Genomic DNA, 24,533 nt, shown 5'->3' with positions numbered 1-24,533 from the left:
TTCATCACGCCGACAAATGGCTCCCACCCATGCGGGAGCCGGTGCAATCAAAGTACAGCGCGCATGCAAATCGACCTCAATCAGCAGCCTATTTTACGGCGTCGCCCCTCCTCGAGCGGCGGCTTGGAAACGGTGGCGGGCAAATTGTTAGTCCACGCCTGCGAGAGTAGAATTACATTGAAGACGGGCGGGGACGCTGTTAGGGGCGGCGGCAGACGGTCTGGAGAGTCCCAGCAAGTCCATTGCACTTTGAAGTGTTCCACCACAAACGCAACGAAATCAAATGGAAAGGTCATTGTCATGCTGCGAGGATAAAGATTTGATGCACTTTCACAGCTAAAGTTAGCACTTTAGCACATGTTGCACACTAGGATGTAACACAAGGATGTAACGCCATATTTGCATTTGGTGGTACCCACATGGTACACATTCAGTGACGGACAGGACGTGTTTATGGCGTACCGTGATGATCGGCTGCTGAGCCGCTGTATTTTGAAGATCGCATAATATCGGTTTCCGGTTTCCGATATCGGGCCGATCCGGTTGCCGTATCACTTTGGGAACTCTGGGCCGCACTCCAACATTACGGGTGCGGTGATGCGCCTCAAAGCTGACTTGCCACTCGACTCCCGCCCCTTGCAAGAAGAAGAAAAGGCAACACTGCCTTGCAGACATGTCCGCCGTGTACCCTGGGGAACTTGGTTTCACGTTGGACGTCGGCTGTTGGGCTGCGTAGCTACAGCGCTAGTTCCCCCTCACTGTGCATCATGGCGTAGGGAGCTCGCATGCACGTGGCGGAGCTTCGTGGTGGCCAATGGTGGCCAATGGTGGCCACCTCACTGGCCATCTAGACATTTCAGATATCAACTGATTGCCACTCAGTTGAAAAAGTTCTGCAACAGGAAGTGCTGCTCCAACCACTGGTTGTTTAAACTAGGGACCGTCAATAAATTACCATTACGCTGAAGCGAGTTTGTTAAAAAAAAGTAATATGTTCAAAATCACACCACAAATGGATCTATAACTAACGCTCGAGTGTGTGTGTGTTGCTGTAAATGTGTTCCGGTACTAGGGGAGATGACTGCGGGGCGGACTTCACGTCACGTTGGAGCTTCAGAGTTGAGTTTTAGCTTGAAGTGGGGTTACGGCTGCAACAGTAGCCTGTGTTTTGGATTATTGTGCCAGTGGTGGGATCGTTCAATAAAAGCCTGTTGCTGTGGCGATCAAGTCTGGTGCTTGTGTGTCTCACCCAACATTACAGAAAAATTAGTGACACCTAGTGACCAGTGTAGAATACTACATACCATCACACGTCTTCTCAATGCTTTATATTTGTTGTTTACTTCATTTAGCCATTTTTATGCTCGAAAATACTTCATCTAGGCAAAAAATGTCAGATTTGCTTAAATTTAATTGGTGTCCCCCTGAGATAAAATGTGTACAGTTAAAAAAAATACAACTTTATTAATGTTCTAGTCATTGTAAATGCTTAAAATGATATTTGTTTAGTAAAATGAGTTTTTACAATGACATCTTTTAATAACATGTAAAATAAAATAATAGAAAATAGAAAAAAAAAAAAAATTCATTCATTCATTTTTTTTCTATGCCGCTTAAGCTTCACTACGGTCACAGGGGGGTATGCTGGAGCGAGAGGCGGGGTACACCCTGGACTGGTGGCCAACCAAAGGCAGGGCACATGTAGACAAACAACATATTCACACTCACTGGACAACTTCAAGGCATCAATGAAGCGAACATGCATGTTTTTGGAATGTGGGAGGAAGCTGGAGTACCCGCAGAAAAGCCACGCCCGACAAAGCTGACTTTGGGTTGAGTGAACGTAAAACATCGCTCAGTGGGAGGCGGTGCGTTTGACTGGTTATTAAAACCTTTTTTTCACCATTTGAAAACAACGTGAGCACGATGTGTGGAATCGCTCAGGTTCCGATGACACGTTTGTCTGCTCACTTTCATCATAATTGCGTTTTACAGTCTTTGGAAACCTTCTCAGTGGCGGAAAAACTCACAACACACCGTGGAACCGCCCACTCGGGAGGAAGTGAGGTCAAGGCTGAGGCCACTTACTGCGCATTCCGCCGACTCGCCCTCCCCACCCCACGCAGCCTTGGGACAATAGTCACTAACCCCTTGGTCTCACTGCCGCTCTCTCTCAGCACATGAATATGTGTGTTCCTGTGGGTTGTTAAGAGCAGTCTGACTGCATGGCAACACCATCAATGGAACCTTATTGGATCCCACCCAGACGACGATCGGTGAAGCTTTGCAGGGCGGCAAAGAAGCGGCACGGCGAGAAGATGGCATGCTGGGGGAAAAAAAGCTGCAAACCTATGAAGATATCATCCATGTGTGCACACACACACTGTACATGGGATGCACACGTACTGCTACATGTATAGCGTTACATACAGTACACACTAGGGATGTATACGTACTGCTACATGTATAGCGTTACATACAGTACACACTAGGGATGTATACGTACTGCTACATGTATAGCGTTACATACAGTACACACTAGGGATGTATACGTACTGCTACACACACACCATAAAGTTGCATTCATGACTCGACACCCGTCTCGCACATGCCGAGTCGCTGTCTGATATCTGACAGGAACACACCGCACTGCTGCACCGCGTCACTGCTCGCACACAGGAAGCGGTGCAGCGTGCAGCTACAAAGCAACACTTCCTGTTGCTACACAAGCTTTTGTTGAAGGACATGAAAGCAGTGAAGGGACTCGTCTGACGTCTGACATTGTCAGCAACTTAAATTTCCCCCCCTCCACCTTTGCTTAAGGAATAGTTAAGGTAATGAATACTAATTCATTGAAATATAATATAGAGTAATAATGATAACATTGTATAGTTAAGGTGAGTAATACTACTGAATTCAAATCAAATGTAATAATACTGATTATTTTTATTTATACATAACCTTGTGGTGACATCATCTTTAGCTGTTTTTTTATTTTGTATGGCTAGAATTCATATTATTTGGCCAAAATACAACTTCATTCAACTTCATTCATTTCTATTTGTATACTTGTATTGATAAAGCTATAAAAACGTGTACATTTTGTGAAAAAGTACACAGGTTGTGTGTCAAGTAGGCTATTCTAGTTGGCAGTCAGTGTATTTTATCTTATTGTTTTTCATCTGCTGTTGTTTTGGTGAAAGCAGCTGAAAATGCAGCAGAAGTAATGTCACACATTACAATTCTTACAATATTGCCAAAGAAGCAGTTTGAAATGACAGTAAGTAGTCGTATAAAATATATGCCAACCCTGCTTGCTCTTTTTAAGAGCATACAGCAACGATGGCAAAGGACGTCTTTATGTTGGAATCTATCATTTCCAAAGGACAATTTCCTTTTCTTACAAGACTTTTATGTGCATCTTTGCTGGAGGCGGCGGCAGTAAAAAGAAGAAAAAGACAAAGCAACAACAGATGACCGTGAATCTTCGACTCAATGTCACACTCGCCTTCAATAAGCGCCATTCAATTCCGGCTGAGGAGCCAGCGAGCCGCAGGGATAAGTCCCAGCTCTCCCGCCATCCCAGGACTAATCTCCCTCCGGAAAGACACTGGCTTTCCCGCTGACCTCTCCTGCAGCGCTGCCTTATAACTGAGGGACAGACAGCGGAAGGATGGCAGGGGGGAGGGCGTTTTCATGTCACTCACCAATCGCCGTGACGACTGCTTGTATATAATTGGAGACGTGGGGTTCTTTTAAAATCACCTTGAGATTTGTGTGATGGAGATTATGCTGGTCTTGCGAGGACATGTTATATCATGTGGGGGGACACTGCATGGTGGAGACATACTGCACAATGACAACTTATGGCAAGGTGGGGGGACATATTGTACAGTGGGGACACATCACATGGTGGAGATTCATGACAGGTTGGGGACACGTTCTCTCATGGGGACCTATTGCAAGGTGGGGGGCCTATGAGGACACATCACAAGACGGGGACACATTGCACAGTGAGGACCTACAGTATTGGTGGGACACATCACATGGTGTGGACCTATGGGGAAACATTGATTGGGTGGACTAGTGGCATGGGGGTAACCATTGGCAAGGTGGCAACACATTGCCTCATTGGGACTGTGAGAACCAGTGTTGGTGGGACCAGTGGGGACACATCACATGGTGGGTACCAACTGCACTGTGGAGACCTGTGGGGGACCATTGCATGGTGATTCATAGGATTGTATCGTTTACAATGAGACCCGACAGTGACAAATCATACTTTGGGGACTTGGGGACACACTACATAGTTAGGACCTCTATCCATCTATCCATCTAGCTATCCATCTATCCATCTAGCTATCCATGTATCTATCCATCTATCTATCTACAGTATCTATCTATCTATCTACAGTATCTATCTATCTATCTATCTATCTATCTATCTATCTATCTATCTATCTATCTATCTATCCATCTATCCATCTAGCTATCCATGTATCTATCCATCGAGCTATCCATCTATCCATCCATCTATCCATCTAGCTATCCATGTATCTATCCATCTATCCATCTAGCTATCCATGTATCTATCCATCTATCCATCTAGCTATCCATCGAGCTATCCATCTATCCATCCATCTATCCATCTAGCTATCCATGTATCTATCCATCTAGCTATCCATCTATCCATCTATCCATGTATCTATCCATCTAGCTATCCATGTATCTATCCATCTAGCTATCCATCTATCCATCCATCTATCCATCTAGCTATCCATCTATCTATCCATCTATCCATCTAGCTATCCATGTATCTATCCATCTATCTATCTACAGTATCTATCTAGCTATCTATCTACAGTATCTATCTATCTATCTACAGTATCTATCTATCTATCTATCTATCTATCTATCTATCTATCTATCTATCTATCTATCTATCTATCTATCTATCTATCTATCTATCTATCTATCTATCTATCTATCCATCTATCCATCTAGCTATCCATGTATCTATCCATCTAGCTATCCATCTATCCATCCAGCTATCCATCTAGCTATCCATGTATCTATCCATCTATCCATCTAGCTATCCATGTATCTATCCATCTATCCATCTAGCTATCCATCTAGCTATCCATCTATCTATCTACAGTATCTATCTATCTATCTATCTATCTATCTATCTATCTATCTATCTATCTACCTACCTATCTATCTATCTACAGTATCTATCTATTTATCTATCTATCATGTAGCTATCCATCTATCCATCCATCTATCTATCTATCCATCCATCTATCCATTTAGCTATCCATGTATCTATCCATCCATCTATCCATTTATCTATCCATGTATCTATCCATCTATCCATCTAGCTATCCATCCATCTATCCATCTAGCTATCCATCTATCCATCTAGCTATCCATGTATCTATCCATCTATCCATCTAGCTATCCATGTATCTATCTATCTATCTATCTATCTATCTATCTATCTATCTATCTATCCATCTAGCTATCCATGTACTGTATCTATCCATCTATCCATCTAGCTATCCATCTATCTATCCATCTAGCTATCCATGTAACTATCCATCTATCCATCTATCTATTTATCCATCTAGCTATCCATCTATCCATCCATCTGTCCATCTATCCATCCATATATCCATCTAGCTATCCATGTATCTATCCATCTATCCATCCATATATCCATCTAGCTATCCATGTATCTATCCATCTATCCATCCATCTATCCATCCATCTAGCTATCCATGTACTGTATCTATCCATCTATCCATCTAGCTATCCATCTATCTATCTATCCATCTATCCATCCATATATCCATCTAGCTATCCATGTATCTATCCATCTATCCATCCATATATCCATCTAGCTATCCATGTATCTATCCATCTATCCATCCATTTATCCATCTATCCATCTATCCATCCATCTAGCTATCCATGTATCTATCCATCTATCCATCCATTTATCCATCTATCCATCCATCTAGCTATCCATGTATCTATCCATCTATCCATCCATTTATCCATCTATCCATCTATCCATCCATCTAGCTATCCATGTATCTATCCATCTATCCATCCATTTATCCATCTATCCATCCATCTAGCTATCCATGTATCTATCCATCTATCCATCCATTTATCCATCTATCCATCTATCCATCCATCCAGCTATCCATGTACTGTATCTATCCATCTATCCATCCATATATCCATCTAGCTATCCATCTATCTATCCATCTATGTTCTTCCGCTTACCCGAGATCAGGTTGCGTGGGCATCAGCCTAAGCAGGGACAAATCACATGTTGGGGACTATCAGGACACATTGCATAGTGGGGACCTGTTGGGGACAGCATCAGCATCTCGGCACTCAAAGCTTTTTTTTTTGTACATTTGGAGGCAGTTTACGAGCCTGTGGAGACAACTGTCTATGATGTCACACCACACTAATGAAACTACATCACCAAGTATCAAGATGGAGTATCAAGCAGCCTAAATTGCGATTGTTGTGACGGAGAAAATCTTCGGTCTTGTTTTCTCTCAAGCGCATTTTCGTTTAACAGCTAATGAATGAACACAGCCCCGACTAGGGATGGAATTTCCTGGACCATCCTTCACAGTAGTTCGTCAATTACTCATCGCTTCTTGTTTGCGTGTTCATTTTAGGCAGACAATGCCAAATAATGTGTGGAATCTGAAACGATACTCTGGATGAACAGAAAGAAGTTGAGACCTGAGGCTCAGAGCTAACAATGAAAACCTGGAAGCAAGTCTCAGAAATACAGTGGCTGATTAGTCCAGTGGATCAAAACAAAAAGCTAACAAGGTAGCAAGCTTGAGAGAACTAACTTTTTCAGGCTGGGACCCGATGGTAACACATCGCCTCATTGGGACTGTGAGAACCAGTGTTGGTGAGACCAGTGGGGACACATCACATGGTGGGTACCAACTGCACTGTGGAGACCTGTGGGGGACCATTGCATGGTGACCCGATCTCATGTGTCGTCTCATGAGATGGGTGTGGGGACAGATGAAGAGGACAGCGAGACGAGCGGAAGTTAGACTATATGTCAGTATGGACTTTTGTCCACACTTTAGGGACAAGCTGTAATTGTGGTCATCTGCCATGCTGGTAGAACACTGTTTAGTTTGCATGTAAAATAACAAGAAAGGAACTTTGATGATGCTCCGGTATCTTTTCTTGCATGCTGCCAGGCAAACATGGGAAGCCAAATGCTGACAGAGACGGAAGAGAGAACAATAACGTGAGGCGCTTATCTCATCTGGTATTGTTCATTATTTCTTCCATAAAACTGTGAGGATTTATGTGCACACCTCACAGCCGTGCAAGAGGCCACCTGGGATGATTCCCTGCTTTAATTAAGACCGCCAGCGGAAAAGGAAGCTCGCAGCACTACATGAACTACAAGGTCATTGTTGTTCCAGGAAGGGAGAAATCTGCTGATGCAGTGAACTCGCTCAGCCACCGGGGCGGCGCCGCCTGGCAGACTGTGATCTCGAAGACACGCGCTCCCTCGGGAACGGACGTTATCTCCCTCCAACACACACGCACTGACAGTGATGGACAGAGCCAGGGCAAAGTGTATTAGGAAGCGCACACAGCAGGCCCCGCCTACATGTCAGGTCCCATACCAGCCAGGATGGAGATGACGGTGGTCCTCGACTCCTTCATCCTCCATCCTGTCAGCCCAACACGCTAATTGAGACTAATCAACTGCCAGGGCCAACAAAACGTGCACTACATCTCCCGGCTTCCCGGACCACCAGCACCACCCGACCCCCCCGGCTAGCCTCCCATCATCTTATCACGTGTGAGTAAGGGGACGACATAACTAAATGTACACATATAAGCCACTTTTTTAGGAACACCTGCACAATGGAATAATTCATTGACGGCACTGAGTGTTTATGTTTCAATCTAGAGAGAAAAGGTAATAACGTCTGAGGACGAATAATGTCATTTTATTAGCATTAAGTTGAAATATTAAAGAAAAATACATTATTTTTTAATATAATGTTGTGAGAAACAAACTAAATAACAAATAAGGTTGTCATCTTTAGCTTGCAGAAAAAGTTATAACATTGTGCGAATGAAGTCAAAATCTTGTGGGAATTAAGTCATAATTACGAGAAGAAAAATTGACAAGAAGAAAGTAAAAATTGTTAGAAATTGACTTTATTTTACAAGAATAAAGTCAAAATATCAAGAGAAAAGTCATATTCTAACCAGACAAAAGAATAAACTTGTAATATCATGAGGAAAAATAACGTCATTTTAGTAGCTCAGAGTTGAAAGATTAAAGGAAAAATATGGAATTTTTTAAAGTCAAAATATTATGGGAATAAAGTCCAAATATTATGGGAATAAAGTCAAAATATTATGGGAATAAAGTCTAAATATTATGGAAATAAAGCAAACATATTATGGGAATAAAATAAAAAATATATTATGTGAAAAAAGTCATAATATTATGGGAATAAAGTCATAATATTATGGGAATAAAGTCAAAATATTATTGGATTAAAGTCAAAATATTAGGTGAATAAAGTCAAAATATTATGGGAATAAAGTCATAATATTATGGAAATAAAGTCATGATATTATGGGAGTAAAGTCCAAATATAATGGGAATAAAGTCAAAATATGATGGAAATAAAGTCATAATATTATGGGAATAAAGTCAAAATATTATAGGTATAAAGTAAAAATATTATGGGAATAAAGTCAAAATGTTCAATTCAAGAGTTTTATTGTCATGTGCACAGTAAAACAGCAGTTATACTATGCAATGAAATTCTTATTCTGTTCATTCTCCCAAGAAAAGAAAGAAAACACAAGAAAGAATAAGAACATAAGAAACATAAATACCAATAAATTAAGCAACAACAACAGAAGAGACATCAATACAGATAAATAATACAAATAAATAAATAAATAAATAAATAAATAAATAAATAAAGTGCTATGAGTGTGTGTGTGTGTGGCGTGTGGCGTGTGTGAGTGCTTCATTGAGAAGCCTGATGGCCTGTGGGTAAAAGCTGTTTGCCAGCCTTGTGGTCCTGGACTTCAAACTCCTGTAGCGTCTGCCTGACGGTAGGAGTGTGAATAATGAGTGTTGTGGATGTGTGCTGTCCTTGATGAGGTTGTGTGTTCTTCGTAGGACTCTAGTTTTATAAACGTCTTGCAGTGAGGGGAGGGCTGCCCCAACAATGTTCTGTGAGGTCTTGATCACCCGCTGGAGTGCCTTCCTATCACGTGTTGTACAGTTACCGTACCAAACAGTGATGGAGGCGGTAAGGACACTTTCCATAGTGCATCTGTAGAAGCAACTCAGGATTGTGGTGGACATGCCAAATTTCCTCAGTCTTCTCAGGAAGTACAGTCTCCTTTGGGACTTCTTCATCATTTGTTGGGTGTTGTGAGACCAGGTGAGGTCCTCGCTGATGTGTGTGCCAAGGAACTTGAAGGTTTTCACCCTCTCCACCTCAGTCTCATCAATAAACAGGGGTCTATGCGGCTCCTTTTCCCTTGTTCTTGGGTCGATGATCATCTCTTTAGTCTTATCTGTATTGAGAAGGAGATTGTTATCACGACACCAAGCTATGAGGTCCGCCACCTCTCTTCTGTATGATGTTTCAACACCACCAGTGATCAGGCCGATGAATGTAGTGTCATCCGCAAATTTAATGATGCTGGTGTTGTTCTGGGAGGCCACGCAATCGTAGGTGAAGAGCGTGTAGAGGAGTGGACTCAGCACACACCCCTGTGGGGTCCCAGTGCTCACAATTCTTGAGCTGGATGTGCGATTGTGGACTCTGACTGACTGGGGTCTGCCTGTGAGAAAGTTAAACACCCAGTTACAGAGGGAGGGAGACAGGCCAAGTGTGAGGAGCTTATTTGTGAGTTTGTGGGGGCTGACTGTATTAAAAGCATAGCTATAGTCTATAAATAGCATTCTGACATATGTGTCCTGGCTCTGTAGGTGAGAAAGGGCTTTGTGGATGGCAGTGTTGACTGTATTTGACAAAATATTATGGGAATAAAGTCATATTATGGGAATAACGTTATCATATTTTGGGAATAATCATAATATTATGGGAATAAAGTCATAATATTATGGGAATAAAGTCAACATATTATGGGAATAAAGTCATAATATTATGGGAATAAAGTCATATTATGGGAATAACGTTATCATATTTTGGGAATAAAGTCCAAATATTATGGGAATAAAGTCATAATGTGATGGGAATAAAGTCATAATATGATAGGAATAAAGTCATAATATTATGGGAATAAAGTCAAAATATTATGGGAATAAAGTCAACATATTATGGGAATAAAGTTAACATATTATGGGAATAAAGTCATAATATTATGGGAATAAAGTCATATTATGGGAATAAAGTTATCATATTTTGGGAATAAAGTCCAAATATTATGGGAATAAAGTCATATTATGGGGATAAAGTTATCATATATTTGGAATAAAGTCATAATATTATGGGAATAAAGTCAAAATATTATGGGAATAAAGTCAACATAATCTGGGAATAAAGTCATAATATTATGGGAATAAAGTCAAAATATTATGGGAATAAAGTCAACATATTATGGGAATAAAGTCAATATATTACGGGAATAAAGTCATAATATTATGGGGATAAAGTTAGCATATTTTGGGAATAAAGTCATAATATTATGGGAATAAAGTAAAATATTATGGGAATAGGGCCGCACGGTGGTCTCGTGGTTAGCACGTTGGCCAATACAAGAACAGCCTGGAGATCGGGAAGACCTGGGTTCGATTCTCCCCTGGGAGTTTGCATGTTCTCCCCGTGTGCGCGTGCGTTTTCTCCGGGCACTCCGGCTTCCTCCCACATTCCAAAAACATGCATGTTAGGTTAATTGGCGACTCTAAATTGTCCATAGGTATGAATGTGAGTGTGAATGGTTGTTTGTCTATATGTGCCCTGCCATTGGCTGGCGACCAGTCCAGGGTGTACCCCGCCTGTCGCCCGAAGTCAGCTGGGATAGGCTCCAGCATGCCCCCGCGACCCTAATGAGGATGAAGCGGTATAGAAAATGGATGGATGGATGGATTATGGGAATAAAGTCAACATATTATGGGAATAAAGTCATAATATTATGGGAATAAAGTTATCATATTTTGGGAATAAAGTCATAATATTATGGGAAAAATACTTACAAAGGTTATTTAAGAAGAAAGTTGAAATATGTGGAAAATAAAAAAAAAAACTGTAAAAATGGGGAAAAAAGAGCAAAGGTTCATACTAGCAACACTAATAATGGGCTTTTCACCCGTATCACAAAGCTGAGATGCAAATGTTTCTCTAAATATAACTTCTTGGTGTATCAACATGTGTTGTTTTACAAAATGTCAAAGCTGCCCTTGCATCCTTTCATATTTCAGTATGTGGCCCTCGGTGGTAAAAGTTTGGACACCCCTGCTGTAGACACACTTATTACTTTTTCATAATGGGGGACATTTAACCGACATTGTGCCAAGCTAGCTGATCGCCAGGCGGTGGTCACCAGGCCTGGCCAATCAAACACAGCGTGACTAGCTTCAGCGATACAGTACAGCGTGTGACCTTGAAAACCGACAGAGCATCTTTTCCTACTCAGCAGGCCGTTTGCCGCTCGTCATACATACTGAATGGATGTTTGGAAAGTTGTGTATCATGAACTCAAAATGAAAGAAAGCTAGCATATGGGGAGCGTGCACTCAGTTAGCAAATGTTGATGTTAAAGTGCAACATGTCATGCGCTTCTCCCGCGTCTGAGGTCATAATGTTTCTCTGAGGTAGCGTATGTGTGGGATGCAGCACAAACACACACAGCTTTACATCTCCAAGAGGCCAGTAAGTCTACAGTTTAACGACCACAACATGTCAGTTTAACAGGTTCAGAAGGGCAGTATTGATCTCTCAGCAGCACGCATGTCGTTGTTCAAAGCTTCAAGCAGATTCCTAAATCTTATCTTACCGTCTTTGCCAATCAGGAAGTCCAGGTAGCGATATGTGTAGGCCACGCCCACTTTGGTCTCCACCTGTGGTCTCTTGAGGGTGGAGTAGATCTTCCCCGGGCTCTTCTCCTCCGACGTGGGCTTCATTTTGCGCAGTCCGCAGCCCATGACGCCACCGTCTGCCGATCCTGGTGACAATGGGACAAACGATTACAACTTGATTGACTTGACAACACCGGCTTTTCAACGCTCACAAATCAGCACCAAACACTTTTCACCATGTTGGCTCTTTGTGTCAATGTCAAACGCCATCCATCCATCCATTTCTACGCCGCCTGTCCTCACTAGGGTCTCGGGGTTATGCTAAAGCCGATGGGCGAGAGGCGGGGTATACTGGACTGGTGGCCAGTCAATGGCAGGGCACATATAGACAAACAAGCATTCATAACTACGGGCAATTTAGAGTCGCCGGTTAACCTAACAGGCATATTTTTGGAATGTGGGAGGAAATCCGTGGGAGTATCCGGAGAAAACCCACGCACGCAAACTCCACACAGAGATTCGGACCCAGATCTTCCCGATACCCTGACTGTGTGGCCAACATGCTAACACTAGGCCTCAGTGCAGCCCGTCAAACGCCAAAAAACCTTCATTTTTCATTTTTTGACTGTCACCTGAAGGAGATATCCTCCATCAAAGTTCACCAGCAATACGATCAAAAATGAAATCACAACAAACCCCCTTGACTCATACCTCTAATTAAAGCCCTTGATGAGCGCTTCCCACATCTGGAATTATTTTGTCCATTTCCCCTTCAATGATGGCACAATGATCTGGAAAAGCACATTTTTCTTGAAAGCATCACAAATCGACACAAAACATTTGATAGGTTAGCATACACTACCGGTCAAAAGTTTTAGAACACCCCCATTTTTCCAGTTATTTATTGACGTTCAAGTTCAATGAATAGCTTGACATGGTACAAAGGTAAGTGGTGAAGTGCTAGAGTTTAAAAAAAGGTAAAATTATTAAAAACTGAAAGATGATGTGTATTTCGGAATGATTCAAAAGACTTGTTTCAGAGACCACAAAATAGGTCAACAATTTCAAGCTGTTCTGCAAAAATGGAGGTTGATCAAGCCTTGGCAGTTGGTGCAACGCATTCCTACAGGTGTTCCATTCTCTGGAGTACTTACATCCTCCTCTGTCTGTATAAAAACAGAAATACACAGAAAAATACACTGTGGTACTATACCCTCGTGAAACTACACCCTTTCTCCAGCATTGTATTGTATTGGAGAAAGAAATTTCTTGCTCTTAAAGTGGCAAGAAAAACGGGAATGAACAATGGAAGAGAGACAGATCATTTTAACGCTTAAAAATGGATTAAAAAATGACTATATTTTGAAAAATACAGTCAGATTGGGTCACATCTAACTAACCCATTAAAAGCTATTTTATACTATTTGACTTGAACCTGAATGTAGTTAGATGCGTGTGTTGGCGTAATACCAAAAATGGGTCTCTGTAGGCTCTCAGTCGTACAGGAGTTGTCCATCGAGGGAAAGGCTTCTTGAGACGTCATCTGTACTTCTGTGAAGAAGGTGTCGGACGTTTTGCTCCTCATCCGAAGAGCTTCGTCAGCGAACTAATAAGTGCTGGTAGCCTAGGCCTTATCAGTATCAGCCAGTATCAGAGTCGTTCATACCCAACTCAGGGAGCGACACTTCCCTTTTATCGGAGGTGTTAATAGCAGGAAAGGATTATACCACTACTCCGCCCAGGCTTAGTGTAAGGAACCAATAGGAGGAGGGTGTTGGCACACCAATTCCGTCCACTCTCACTGTATTTAAGGCCTAGGCTACCAGCACTTGTTAGTTCGCTGACTAAATAATTTTTTGTGCAAAATGACACATTAACATAATTTTTTAAGAAACTGTCCAGGGCTGGGACGGAGCCCGCACCCTCCGCCCTCAAAGGCAGCAGCTGTAGCGTTACACCACGGCTGGCTCTGGCCGGTGCTCTATTCCGTTGTCACAGACTCACAGACTAAACTGTTGTGATTTCCTTGTGAGGCTTTAGGACAGTGAAGGGAAAGCATTGGAGCAAATGATGAGCTGCTTGAAATTAGCCAGCTTTGCTGCTTAAGCTCAAACATTCGTTCAATGTAAATGCAACATCTTCTAAAGAATCTTTGAACATTTGTATCTGGTAGGAAACCTACCCCTACCATGGCTACAGTACTGAATATACAAGCACGTACGTTTTGTAACAGAACCTTTTCCCTCTGATGGTGGCAAGCCTGGTAAACCATATTTGCAGCAAGCACGCTCATTCATTTGAATATCTGGTTCAAAGACGCAGAGGCAAACATTACGACTGAGAAATGAAAACATTAAAATGACATTAACATTGTGTATTTGTGTAGAGATTTAAAAACAACAAGTATCACCCTGGTTGTTTCAATCATCATCAAGCACAAATGACTTTGTCTTTCAGGCTAAAAGGCAGTTTTTGTGCAACATCAAACAAGCGTAAGTGTAAAGGATAAAGTAGTAAAAAAAAAACAACCTACACGCATAGAAAAATCAAACATTCACACAGAAAAAGCATAAGGAAGAAGAAGCTGGTTCAGCCGTTGCAAATAAATAGATAAATAACGTTGATTTGTCACAACTTCTCTCTTCCTCATTCCCACAGAGACCAGACAAAAGGAGAAGCGTCACCAACGTGCTTTCCCAACTTCAGGTCAGCCTGATGCTTAATATCAGCATAAATGGATGGATGGATGATTATTTCATGGATGGTTGTATGGTTGGGCTCATGGATTCATAGATGGATGAATGGACAGAGGGATTAGTGCATGGATGAAAAAATGAAAAATGCATGGATGTACCGACGGACAGTGATGGATGAACAGATGGATGGATTATTGTATGGATGAATAGATTAATGGCTGGGTGGATGATGGTTGGATGGATGGGCTGCTGCATAGGATGAATTATGGATGAGATGGTGAACAGATGGATGGATAGATTCTTGGAGTTAGTTGCATGAATGGATGGCTGGATTATTGCATGGATGAATGATGGATGGTTAACCGATGGATGAATGATTGATGAACAGATGGATGGATGGATTAGTGTATGAATGAATGGTTGGATGCATGAATGGATGGCTGAATTATTGCTTGGATGAATGATGGATGGATGGACAGTGATGGATGAATGATGGATGAACAGATGGATGGATTATTGTATGGATGAAGGAGTGGATGCATGAATGGATGGCTGGATTATTGCTTGGATGAATGATGGATGGATGATTGTATGGGTAAATGGTTGCATATATGAATGGATGAATAGATGAATGGCTGGATGAAGAATGGATGGATAAACCCATAGACAGTGATGGATGTACTGACAGATTGTTGCATGGATGAATAGATGAATGGCTGGATGATTATTTCATGAATGGATGGGCTGATGGATGCATAGATTGATGAATGAATGGAGGGATGAATGACATATGGATAAACTAATGGACAGTGATGGATGAATACATGAACAGATGGATGGACGGATTATTGTATGGATGGTGGTTGGTTGGATGTCTGAATGGATGCTGGTATTATTGCATGGATGAATGATGAATGGATAAAGTGATGGATGTGTGATGGGTGTACTGATGGATTGTTGCATGGATGAATAATGGATGAACGGATGGAGGGCTCGTAGGATGGATGGATTATTGCATGGATGAATATGAATGTGTACATGTCAATGAATGGATGGATGAACAGATGGATTACTGCGTGGATGAATTACAAGATACAGTAGATGGATGAATGAATGAATGATGAATGGATGTCACCTTACCCAAATCCCTCCATGCTGCTGCGTCTATTTAAGGAACATCGGGAGGTTTGATCAGGACACAATCAGCCAGCCGCCGCTTCAGGGATGACAGGACAGGGAGTCTATGCAGAGGGGTGGGGGTGGGACTGGGGAGGTCTGGGCAGTAGGAAGTGTGTGTGTGTGTGTGTGTGTGTGTGTGTGTGTGTGTGGAGTGGGGGTTGAACGGGACACAAAAGAGGAAATGAGCAGACGGCGGCTTCATTAATGAGGTGAACGGCAAGAATGGAAAAGGTGCGAATCACTCAAGGGAGAAAGAAGGAATTTGGGGCTGGCCAGCAGAGAGGGAGGAGGTGCTGGGGGCTGGGAGGGGATTGGAGGGGGGGTTCCAACATGGCGAGGAGTCAAGAGAGCGTGAAATGAAGAGACCACTAGAAAGTGACCAGCCAACCAGCAAACAAAGACGAGGGAACAAGACGTGAAAATCTCTGTGAGCCTTCTTCGACACTCCGATATTGCGGCCGTATCTGTAAACAGGAAGTGTTGTGGCTAACGAAACGGGCCACTACACTGCACTTGTGATTCATCTGTCAACGAGCCGCGTGTTTTGCAAGGAAAACCAACAAACTGTCAACTGATGATTTCAGCCTGAGTAAGCTAAACTAAGCTAAGCCAAGGCTTTCTTGACTGCACAGAACGACAAAATGTCCAAGGTTGTATTTTCTCATTTCAAAAACCAGAACAAGTTTTGTTAGAAAAATGTGTTATATGTGCACTTAAAAAATGATTCCTGAATGTGAATTTATTCGTAGCTTGTTGTCCTTCGCGTTCTTCATCCTATTTTAGAAGCATCCTTGGGGTAGAAGTCCTCCACATGCTTACCACCTGATTCAAACAGCCTTGGGTGTCTGAGCATGTGAGTTTGCCCTTCACCGTCTCTGTCCTTCACAGGAGGAGGACCTCACCCCTCCCCTCGCATATGTTGTCTCCTACATTTTAGCGTGAATAGCCAGATATTTTTTTCCTGAAGCCGTTTGTTCGGGTTGCAGTGATTTGTCTCTTTGTACCTCTCTTTATTCTCAGAGAAGCTGTCTTGTCTCTCTGACTGATTGATCTATTGATTGTGGAGTGCAACATGCTAACATAGCCACGGCTCCCGAAGCTGCTCACTCACTTTTTTCACCACTGTCTGTATTTGTATGTGTAATCCAACTCGTCTACTTCTGAACCACTGCATACAAAAGGGTGAAAGTCTGTCAAAACATGCACCCCGACTTGAGAAGCCACCTCTGAACAGAGGGGGAGGTCTGCGGTGTGCGACACCACCGTTCTCCCAAATACAATGCTGTCCTTTCCTCTCTTCCGAAAAGATTCAATCATTTAGCCTCTAACAAATAAAGAAGGCGCAACCACCGTGGTTTCAGGTATGTCCACGCCCATCATCTGAATGGTATGCTAACAAAGGTGATGCCACCCAAAAGACCATCGTTGGTGGGGGGAAAGGCCCCACTCTGCTGTATCCTAACCATTGTGATTTGATACCACAAAAGAGCAAAACCATTCCTGTATGGACATGCCTCCTCCTTCATAGGATAAATACACTGGATCTCAGACTAGAGCCGTCCTATCTAGTCTAATGTAGTGTTTGTCCCACCTCGTCTTTGAGCATGATCTGATGAAGCCCGCTTGAATGAGAGGTGAGACAAACGTCCTGATCAGTCAAGTTGCAATCGATGGAGTGCCCTGACAATACAATGACCTGGATGGATGAAAACATTCACAGGCACCCTGACTCGTTGCCTGTGGTGTTATTTTTCTGACAAATACACCACATAGTGGCGCTGTTATTCAACTCCAAAGTTTGACTTCCAGAAGTGAGATTGAATTGAAACTTGAGCTCAATGCGTTCTACGAAACAGCAACTGTAACTTTCAGGTGTTGAGCCAAATCACCACGAAATTTGATACACACTTTTAGGGGACTGGCAAACACATGTGCGTCATATTTGAGCAGGATTGGTTGAACAACATGGACGCCATCAAGCAAAACATCTTTGGAGGGACAGGGGCGGGACTGTCATCTTAAACTAAGAAGAACAATGGATTGGAGTAGCAACATGGTCACCAAACACTCATGTGGTAGACCAACACAACCGCAACAAGAAGAAACAAACCAGAGACGAGAGAGAAAGTGATAAGAAACCAAAAGTGATTTGAAAGGAGACCAAAGTGTGGAATTGATGCTATTTGAAGACTGAAAATGTCACAAAACACTGTGCTGTCTGTGAGGACACTTTGGGAGAGCAGTGAAACAAAAACAGGAAGAGGAACATCGGTTTCCTTTCTGCTGAATTAGCAACCATCCCCTCCGACTGTTTTTGTCCTGTTTGGGGGGGCCGCTGTCAGTAAGAACGTGTTATTGTTTCAGTTGGAAATGACACAAGTTGAGCCAAAATATTGATACTATCGATATCAAGGTATCAATTCTGATAACTGGTACCAGATAAGTATCATATAAGAATGTGATTTTGTAGTTCTGCATAACTGATCAGTAAATCGGTATAAGCATTTATTTGGATGGAGAATAAGTAATGATGCTGTTTGTGTTTATTTGATGACTGGTCCTGGTTTCATTTCCTATTTGCTTGTATGACTTTTTGACACTCAGCAGAATGAGGAAGTGTAAACGCAGACTGAAAACAAGCCCACACACTACTGTACCAGTCAGTAACACACTACTGTACTGTACTGTACCAGTCAGTAACACACTCCTGTACTGTACCAGTCAGTAACACACTACTGTACTGTACTGTACCAGTCAGTAACACACTACTGTACTGTACCAGTCAGTAACACACTCCTGTACTGTACTGTACCAGTCAGTAACACACTACTGGACTGTACCAGTCAGTAACACACTCCTGTACTGTACTGTACCAGTCAGTAACACACTACTGTACTGTACTGTACCAGTCAGTAACACACTACTGTACTGTACCAGTCAGTAACACACTCCTGTACTGTACTGTACCAGTCAGTAACACACTCCTGTACTGTACCAGTCAGTAACACACTACTGTACTGTAACAGTCAGTAACACACTCCTGTACTGTACCAGTCAGTAACACACTACTGTACTGTAACAGTCAGTAACACACTCCTGTACTGTACCAGTCAGTAACACACTACTGTACTGTACTGTACCAGTCAGTAACACACTCCTGTACTGTACCAGTCAGTAACACACTACTGTACTGTACTGTACCAGTCAGTAACACACTCCTGTACTGTACCAGTCAGTAACACACTACTGTACTGTACTGTACCAGTCAGTAACACACTACTGTACTGTACCAGTCAGTAACACACTACTGTACTGTACTGTACCAGTCAGTAACACACTCCTGTACTGTACTGTACCAGTCAGTAACACACTCCTGTACTGTACTGCACCAGTCAGTAACACACTCCTGTACTGTACTGTAACAGTCAGTAACACACTACTGTACTGCCCTGTACCAGTCAGTAACACACTCCTGTACTGTAACAGTCAGTAACACACTACTGTACTGTACTGTACCAGTCTGTAACAGTCAGTAACACACTACTGTACTGTACTGTACCAGTCAGTAACACACTCCTGTACTGTACTGTACCAGTCAGTAACACACTACTACTGTACTGCACCAGTCAGTAACACACTACTGTACTGTACTGTACTGTACCAGTCAGTAACACACTCCTGTACTGTACTGCACCAGTCAGTAACACACTACTGTACTGTACTGTACCAGTCAGTAACACACTACTGTACTGTACTGCACCAGTCAGTAACACACTACTGTACTGTACTGTACCAGTCAGTAACACACTACTGTACTGTACTGTACCAGTCAGTAACAGTCAGTAACACACTACTGTACTGTACTGTACCAGTCAGTAACACACTACTGTACTGCCCTGTACCAGTTAGTAACACACTACTGTACTGTACTGTACCAGTCAGTAACACACTCCTGTACTGTACTGTAACAGTCAGTAACACACTACTGTACTGCCCTGTACCAGTCAGTAACACACTCCTGTACTGTACTGTACCAGTCAGTAACACACTCCTGTACTGTACTGCACCAGTCAGTAACACACTCCTGTACTGTACTGCACCAGTCAGTAACACACTACTGGACTGTACCAGTCAGTAACACACTCCTGTACTGTACCAGTCAGTAACACACTCCTGTACTGTACTGTAACAGTCAGTAACACACTACTGTACTGTACCAGTCAGTAACACACTCCTGTACTGTACTGCACCAGTCAGTAACACACTACTGTACTGTACTGTACCAGTCAGTAACACACTCCTGTACTGTACTGTACCAGTCAGTAACACACTACTACTGTACTGTACCAGTCAGTAACACAGTCCTGTACTGTACTGTACCAGTCAGTAACACACTACTGTACTGTACTGTACCAGTCAGTAACACACTCCTTTACTGTACTGTACCAGTCAGTAACACACTACTGTACTGTAACAGTCAGTAACACACTCCTGTACTGTACTGTACCAGTCAGTAACACACTCCTGTACTGTACTGTAACAGTCAGTAACACACTACTGTACTGCCCTGCACCAGTCAGTAACACACTCCTGTACTGTACTGTAACAGTCAGTAACACACTCCTGTACTGTACCAGTCAGTAACACACTCCTGTACTGTACTGTAACAGTCAGTAACACACTACTGTACTGTACCAGTCAGTAACACACTACTGTACTGTACTGTACCAGTCAGTAACACACTCCTGTACTGTACTGTACCAGTCAGTAACACACTACTGTACTGTACTGTACCAGTCAGTAACACACTCCTGTACTGTACCAGTCAGTAACACACTACTGTACTGTACTGTACCAGTCAGTAACACACTACTGTACTGTACCAGTCGGTAACACACTACTGTCCTGCCCTGCACCAGTCAGTAACACACTCCTGTACTGTACTGTAACAGTCAGTAACACACTACTGTACTGTACTGTACCAGTCAGTAACACTCCTGTACTGTACCAGTCGGTAACACACTACTGTACTGTACTGTACCAGTCAGTAACACACTCCTGTACTGTACCAGTCAGTAACACACTACTGTACTGTACTGTACCAGTCAGTAACACACTCCTGTACTGTACTGCACCAGTCAGTAACACACTACTGTACTGTACTGCACCAGTCAGTAACACACTCCTGTACTGTACTGTAACAGTCAGTAACACACTCCTGTACTGTACCAGTCAGTAACACACTCCTGTACTGTACTGTAACAGTCAGTAACACACTACTGTACTGTACCAGTCAGTAACACACTACTGTACTGTACTGTACCAGTCAGTAACACACTCCTGTACTGTACTGTACCAGTCAGTAACACACTACTGTACTGTACTGTACCAGTCAGTAACACACTCCTGTACTGTACCAGTCAGTAACACACTACTGTACTGTACTGTACCAGTCAGTAACACACTACTGTACTGTACCAGTCGGTAACACACTACTGTCCTGCCCTGCACCAGTCAGTAACACACTCCTGTACTGTACTGTAACAGTCAGTAACACACTACTGTACTGTACTGTACCAGTCAGTAACACTCCTGTACTGTACCAGTCGGTAACACACTACTGTACTGTACTGTACCAGTCAGTAACACACTCCTGTACTGTACCAGTCAGTAACACACTACTGTACTGTACTGTACCAGTCAGTAACACACTCCTGTACTGTACTGCACCAGTCAGTAACACACTACTGTACTGTACTGCACCAGTCAGTAACACACTCCTGTACAGTACTGTAACAGTCAGTAACACACTACTACTGTACTGTACCAGTCAGTAACACACTCCTGTACTGTACCAGTCGGTAACACACTCTTGTACTGTACCAGTCAGTAACACACTCCTGTACTGTACTGTACCAGTCAGTAACACACTACTGTACTGTACTGTAACAGTCAGTAACACACTCCTGTACTGTACCAGTCGGTGACACACTACTATACTGTACTGTACCAGTCAGTAACACACTACTGTACTGTAACAGTCAGTAACACACTCCTGTACTGTACTGTACCAGTCAGTAACACACTCCTGTACTGTACCAGTCGGTAACACACTCCTGTACTGTACTGTACCAGTCAGTAACACACTCCTGTACAGTACTGTAACAGTCAGTAACACACTACTACTGTACTGTAACAGTCAGTAACACACTACTACTGTACTGTACCAGTCGGTGACACACTCCTGTACTGTACTGTACCAGTCAGTAACACACTACTGTACTGTAACAGTCAGTAACACACTACTGTACTGTACCAGTCGGTAATGCCGTGTTTTAGTTTAGTTTATTAGAACATGAAGGTTCCAATGGAATACATTTCATGAATCATCCTTTCACAGTTCCACATGTCAAAAAGGAGTAGGAAGAAGCAAAGCTCATTTAATCCTACCCCCCATCTATTCTACATCTAGTACAGTACATGTTGTTCACTTCGTGTATTCCATCTCATGTTTTCTGTGATAGTCAGAATAATACATAATCCATATCGGTAACTCCCAAAAATAAGTAAATAAGTAATAATCGTAATAATAAGTGATAATAAATAAATAATTAGATAAATATGACTAAAGAATTTTTTTTTCTTTAAACAAAACGAAACAAGAAATAGCAAGCATCACAGAACATCATTGTGATGATGAAGACTCTTCTGCTTGTATTTAGCAAACATCAACTGCTTGTATTGTTTATGAATGTGCTCATCTCTGTACTTTGTTGGACTTCCTTACTCAATCCCTTCCATCGTTTAATTCCACATACAGAAATGCTGTGGCTTTTCAGCGTAGTTCTGGCATATCAATGTTTTAAGTTGAACTTTCCTCTAAGATCATATTTCTCCTCTCTGATTGAGAAATACTGGATGAGGTTTTTGGGTAACGAATTCTTATTAACTTTATACATTATTCTAGCGGTTTGTAAGAATACTAAACCTGCTAATTTTAATATGGGATATTAAAAATAAAGGTGTGTATGTTGTCTATACTTGGTATTATGAATGATCCTCACTAATATGTGATATTAAAAATAAAGGTTTGTATGTTGTCTATACTTGGTATTATGAATGATCATCACTAATATGTGATATTAAAAATAAAGGTGTGTATGTTGTCTATACTTGGCATTATGAATGATCATCACTAATATGTGATATTAAAAATAAAGGTTTGTATGTTGTCTATACTTGGCATTATGAATGATCATCACTAATATGTGATATTAAAAATAAAGGTTTGTATGTTGTCTATACTTGGTATTATGAATGATCATCACTAATATGTGATATTAAAAATAAAGGTGTGTATGTTTTGTACACTTGGCATTATGAATAGTAATAGTGTTCAAAGAGGTGTTTAGCATACGGGTCCTCAGGGAGTGAGTCAGGTTGGTTTTGTGAATTGAAGTGAAAAGGATGCTCCAGGGTGTCGTGTCTGAGAAAGAAGAATGAAAGCTGAGGACTGATGAGGGAGGCGGGGCAGAGTAAATAATAACGTCTGACATTCGTAGACGATTCAAGGATCGGAGTGGCAGCCAAGGCGAACCCTCCGTACAGTCCCAAGGCCCAGTCACTCACACAGAGATGAAGGAAGCCATTACCATGGGAACAAGGCCCTCGCAGACTCGGAAGAATAATAGGCAGCAATCTCTCCAGCCTCTCCCGCTTTCATTGTCGCTTCCTCTTCTTCTGCTCCTCATATGGTCTCTCTTCAGGACTGCCGCCTTCCATCTCCTCCCCCCCCAGCTGCCAGCCTCTCCTCTTGCATGTGTTTGACTGGTAATGCATAATCCATCCACGCTGGGATTTGTTCCGCCGTGGCTAAAACATGATCTCTCCCGTATGATTGCCCTCCAGCAGGACAGACTCAAAGTTTCATTTGGAGAAGAGTACTCCTGGCAAGTTCAGTGTGTCCTCCTTAAACATTTCTGATGTCTTCTTGTTCTCTAATCTTGCTCCAAGTGTAATGGATGTCAGCTAGTGCCACTGTACAGATGTAAACCTCACTCCCCGACACCTTAAGAGTCACACTGAACATCAAGTTGACAGTCCAGGCTTATAGCTTGAACCTCATTAAGCGGACGTTGGTTCCAGCCTCAAGCCACACCTCACTCCCTGACACCTTAAGAGTCATGCAGGACATCAAGTTGACAGTTCGAGATTTAGCTCAATGGCTAGTGCTTCCAACTTTTGTTCAGCGGACCTTGGTCCTAGTCCTGGTCCTTTTCCTTGACCTTGTCCTAACCACCGATGACAAGACAAGTCAATGCTCCTTGTGTGAATATGAGGAGTGAGGCTGGTGGAGTCCTAATGCAATGCAGTGCAACCAACAGCAGGGACAGCACGTAGAGGACAGTGTGTCCACTTTATCTACAACCCCAAAATACAGTCAAACCCCGCCCCCGTTTTGGTATGAATGTCTGTTTTCATCCAGTATTGCACATAGCACACTAGTGTGTAACGAAACTTCATTTTAAATCCACGTACACTAGGTCCCCAACTTACGAACATACGCT

The 24,533-nt window shown here is 42.4% G+C and overlaps 1 protein-coding gene across 2 annotated transcripts in view; it reads right to left on the bottom strand.

Moving 5' to 3' along the window:
- The window catches only part of LOC129184722 (raftlin-like), a 152,238-nt gene that overhangs the window by 108,894 nt on the left and 18,811 nt on the right, over window positions 1-24,533 (bottom strand). The window contains exons 1-3 of one of the 2 annotated variants that reach the window (XM_054780946.1): window positions 13,562-18,647; window positions 12,803-12,882; window positions 12,070-12,237 (exon numbers count right to left, since the gene is read on the bottom strand). In XM_054780946.1, the coding sequence (XP_054636921.1) occupies window positions 12,070-12,217 (148 nt within the window). In that variant the 5' untranslated portion in view covers window positions 12,218-12,237; window positions 12,803-12,882; window positions 13,562-18,647. Of the gene's footprint in view, window positions 1-12,069; window positions 12,238-12,802; window positions 12,883-13,561; window positions 18,648-24,533 lie in introns of those variants that run through there. The other variant, XM_054780945.1, reaches the window with a different exon arrangement.

This window comes from Dunckerocampus dactyliophorus, chromosome 7, assembly GCF_027744805.1.
Source record: "Dunckerocampus dactyliophorus isolate RoL2022-P2 chromosome 7, RoL_Ddac_1.1, whole genome shotgun sequence".
Classification (NCBI taxonomy): Eukaryota; Metazoa; Chordata; class Actinopteri; order Syngnathiformes; family Syngnathidae; genus Dunckerocampus; species Dunckerocampus dactyliophorus.
This window is presented reverse-complemented; position numbering and strand designations above follow the sequence as displayed.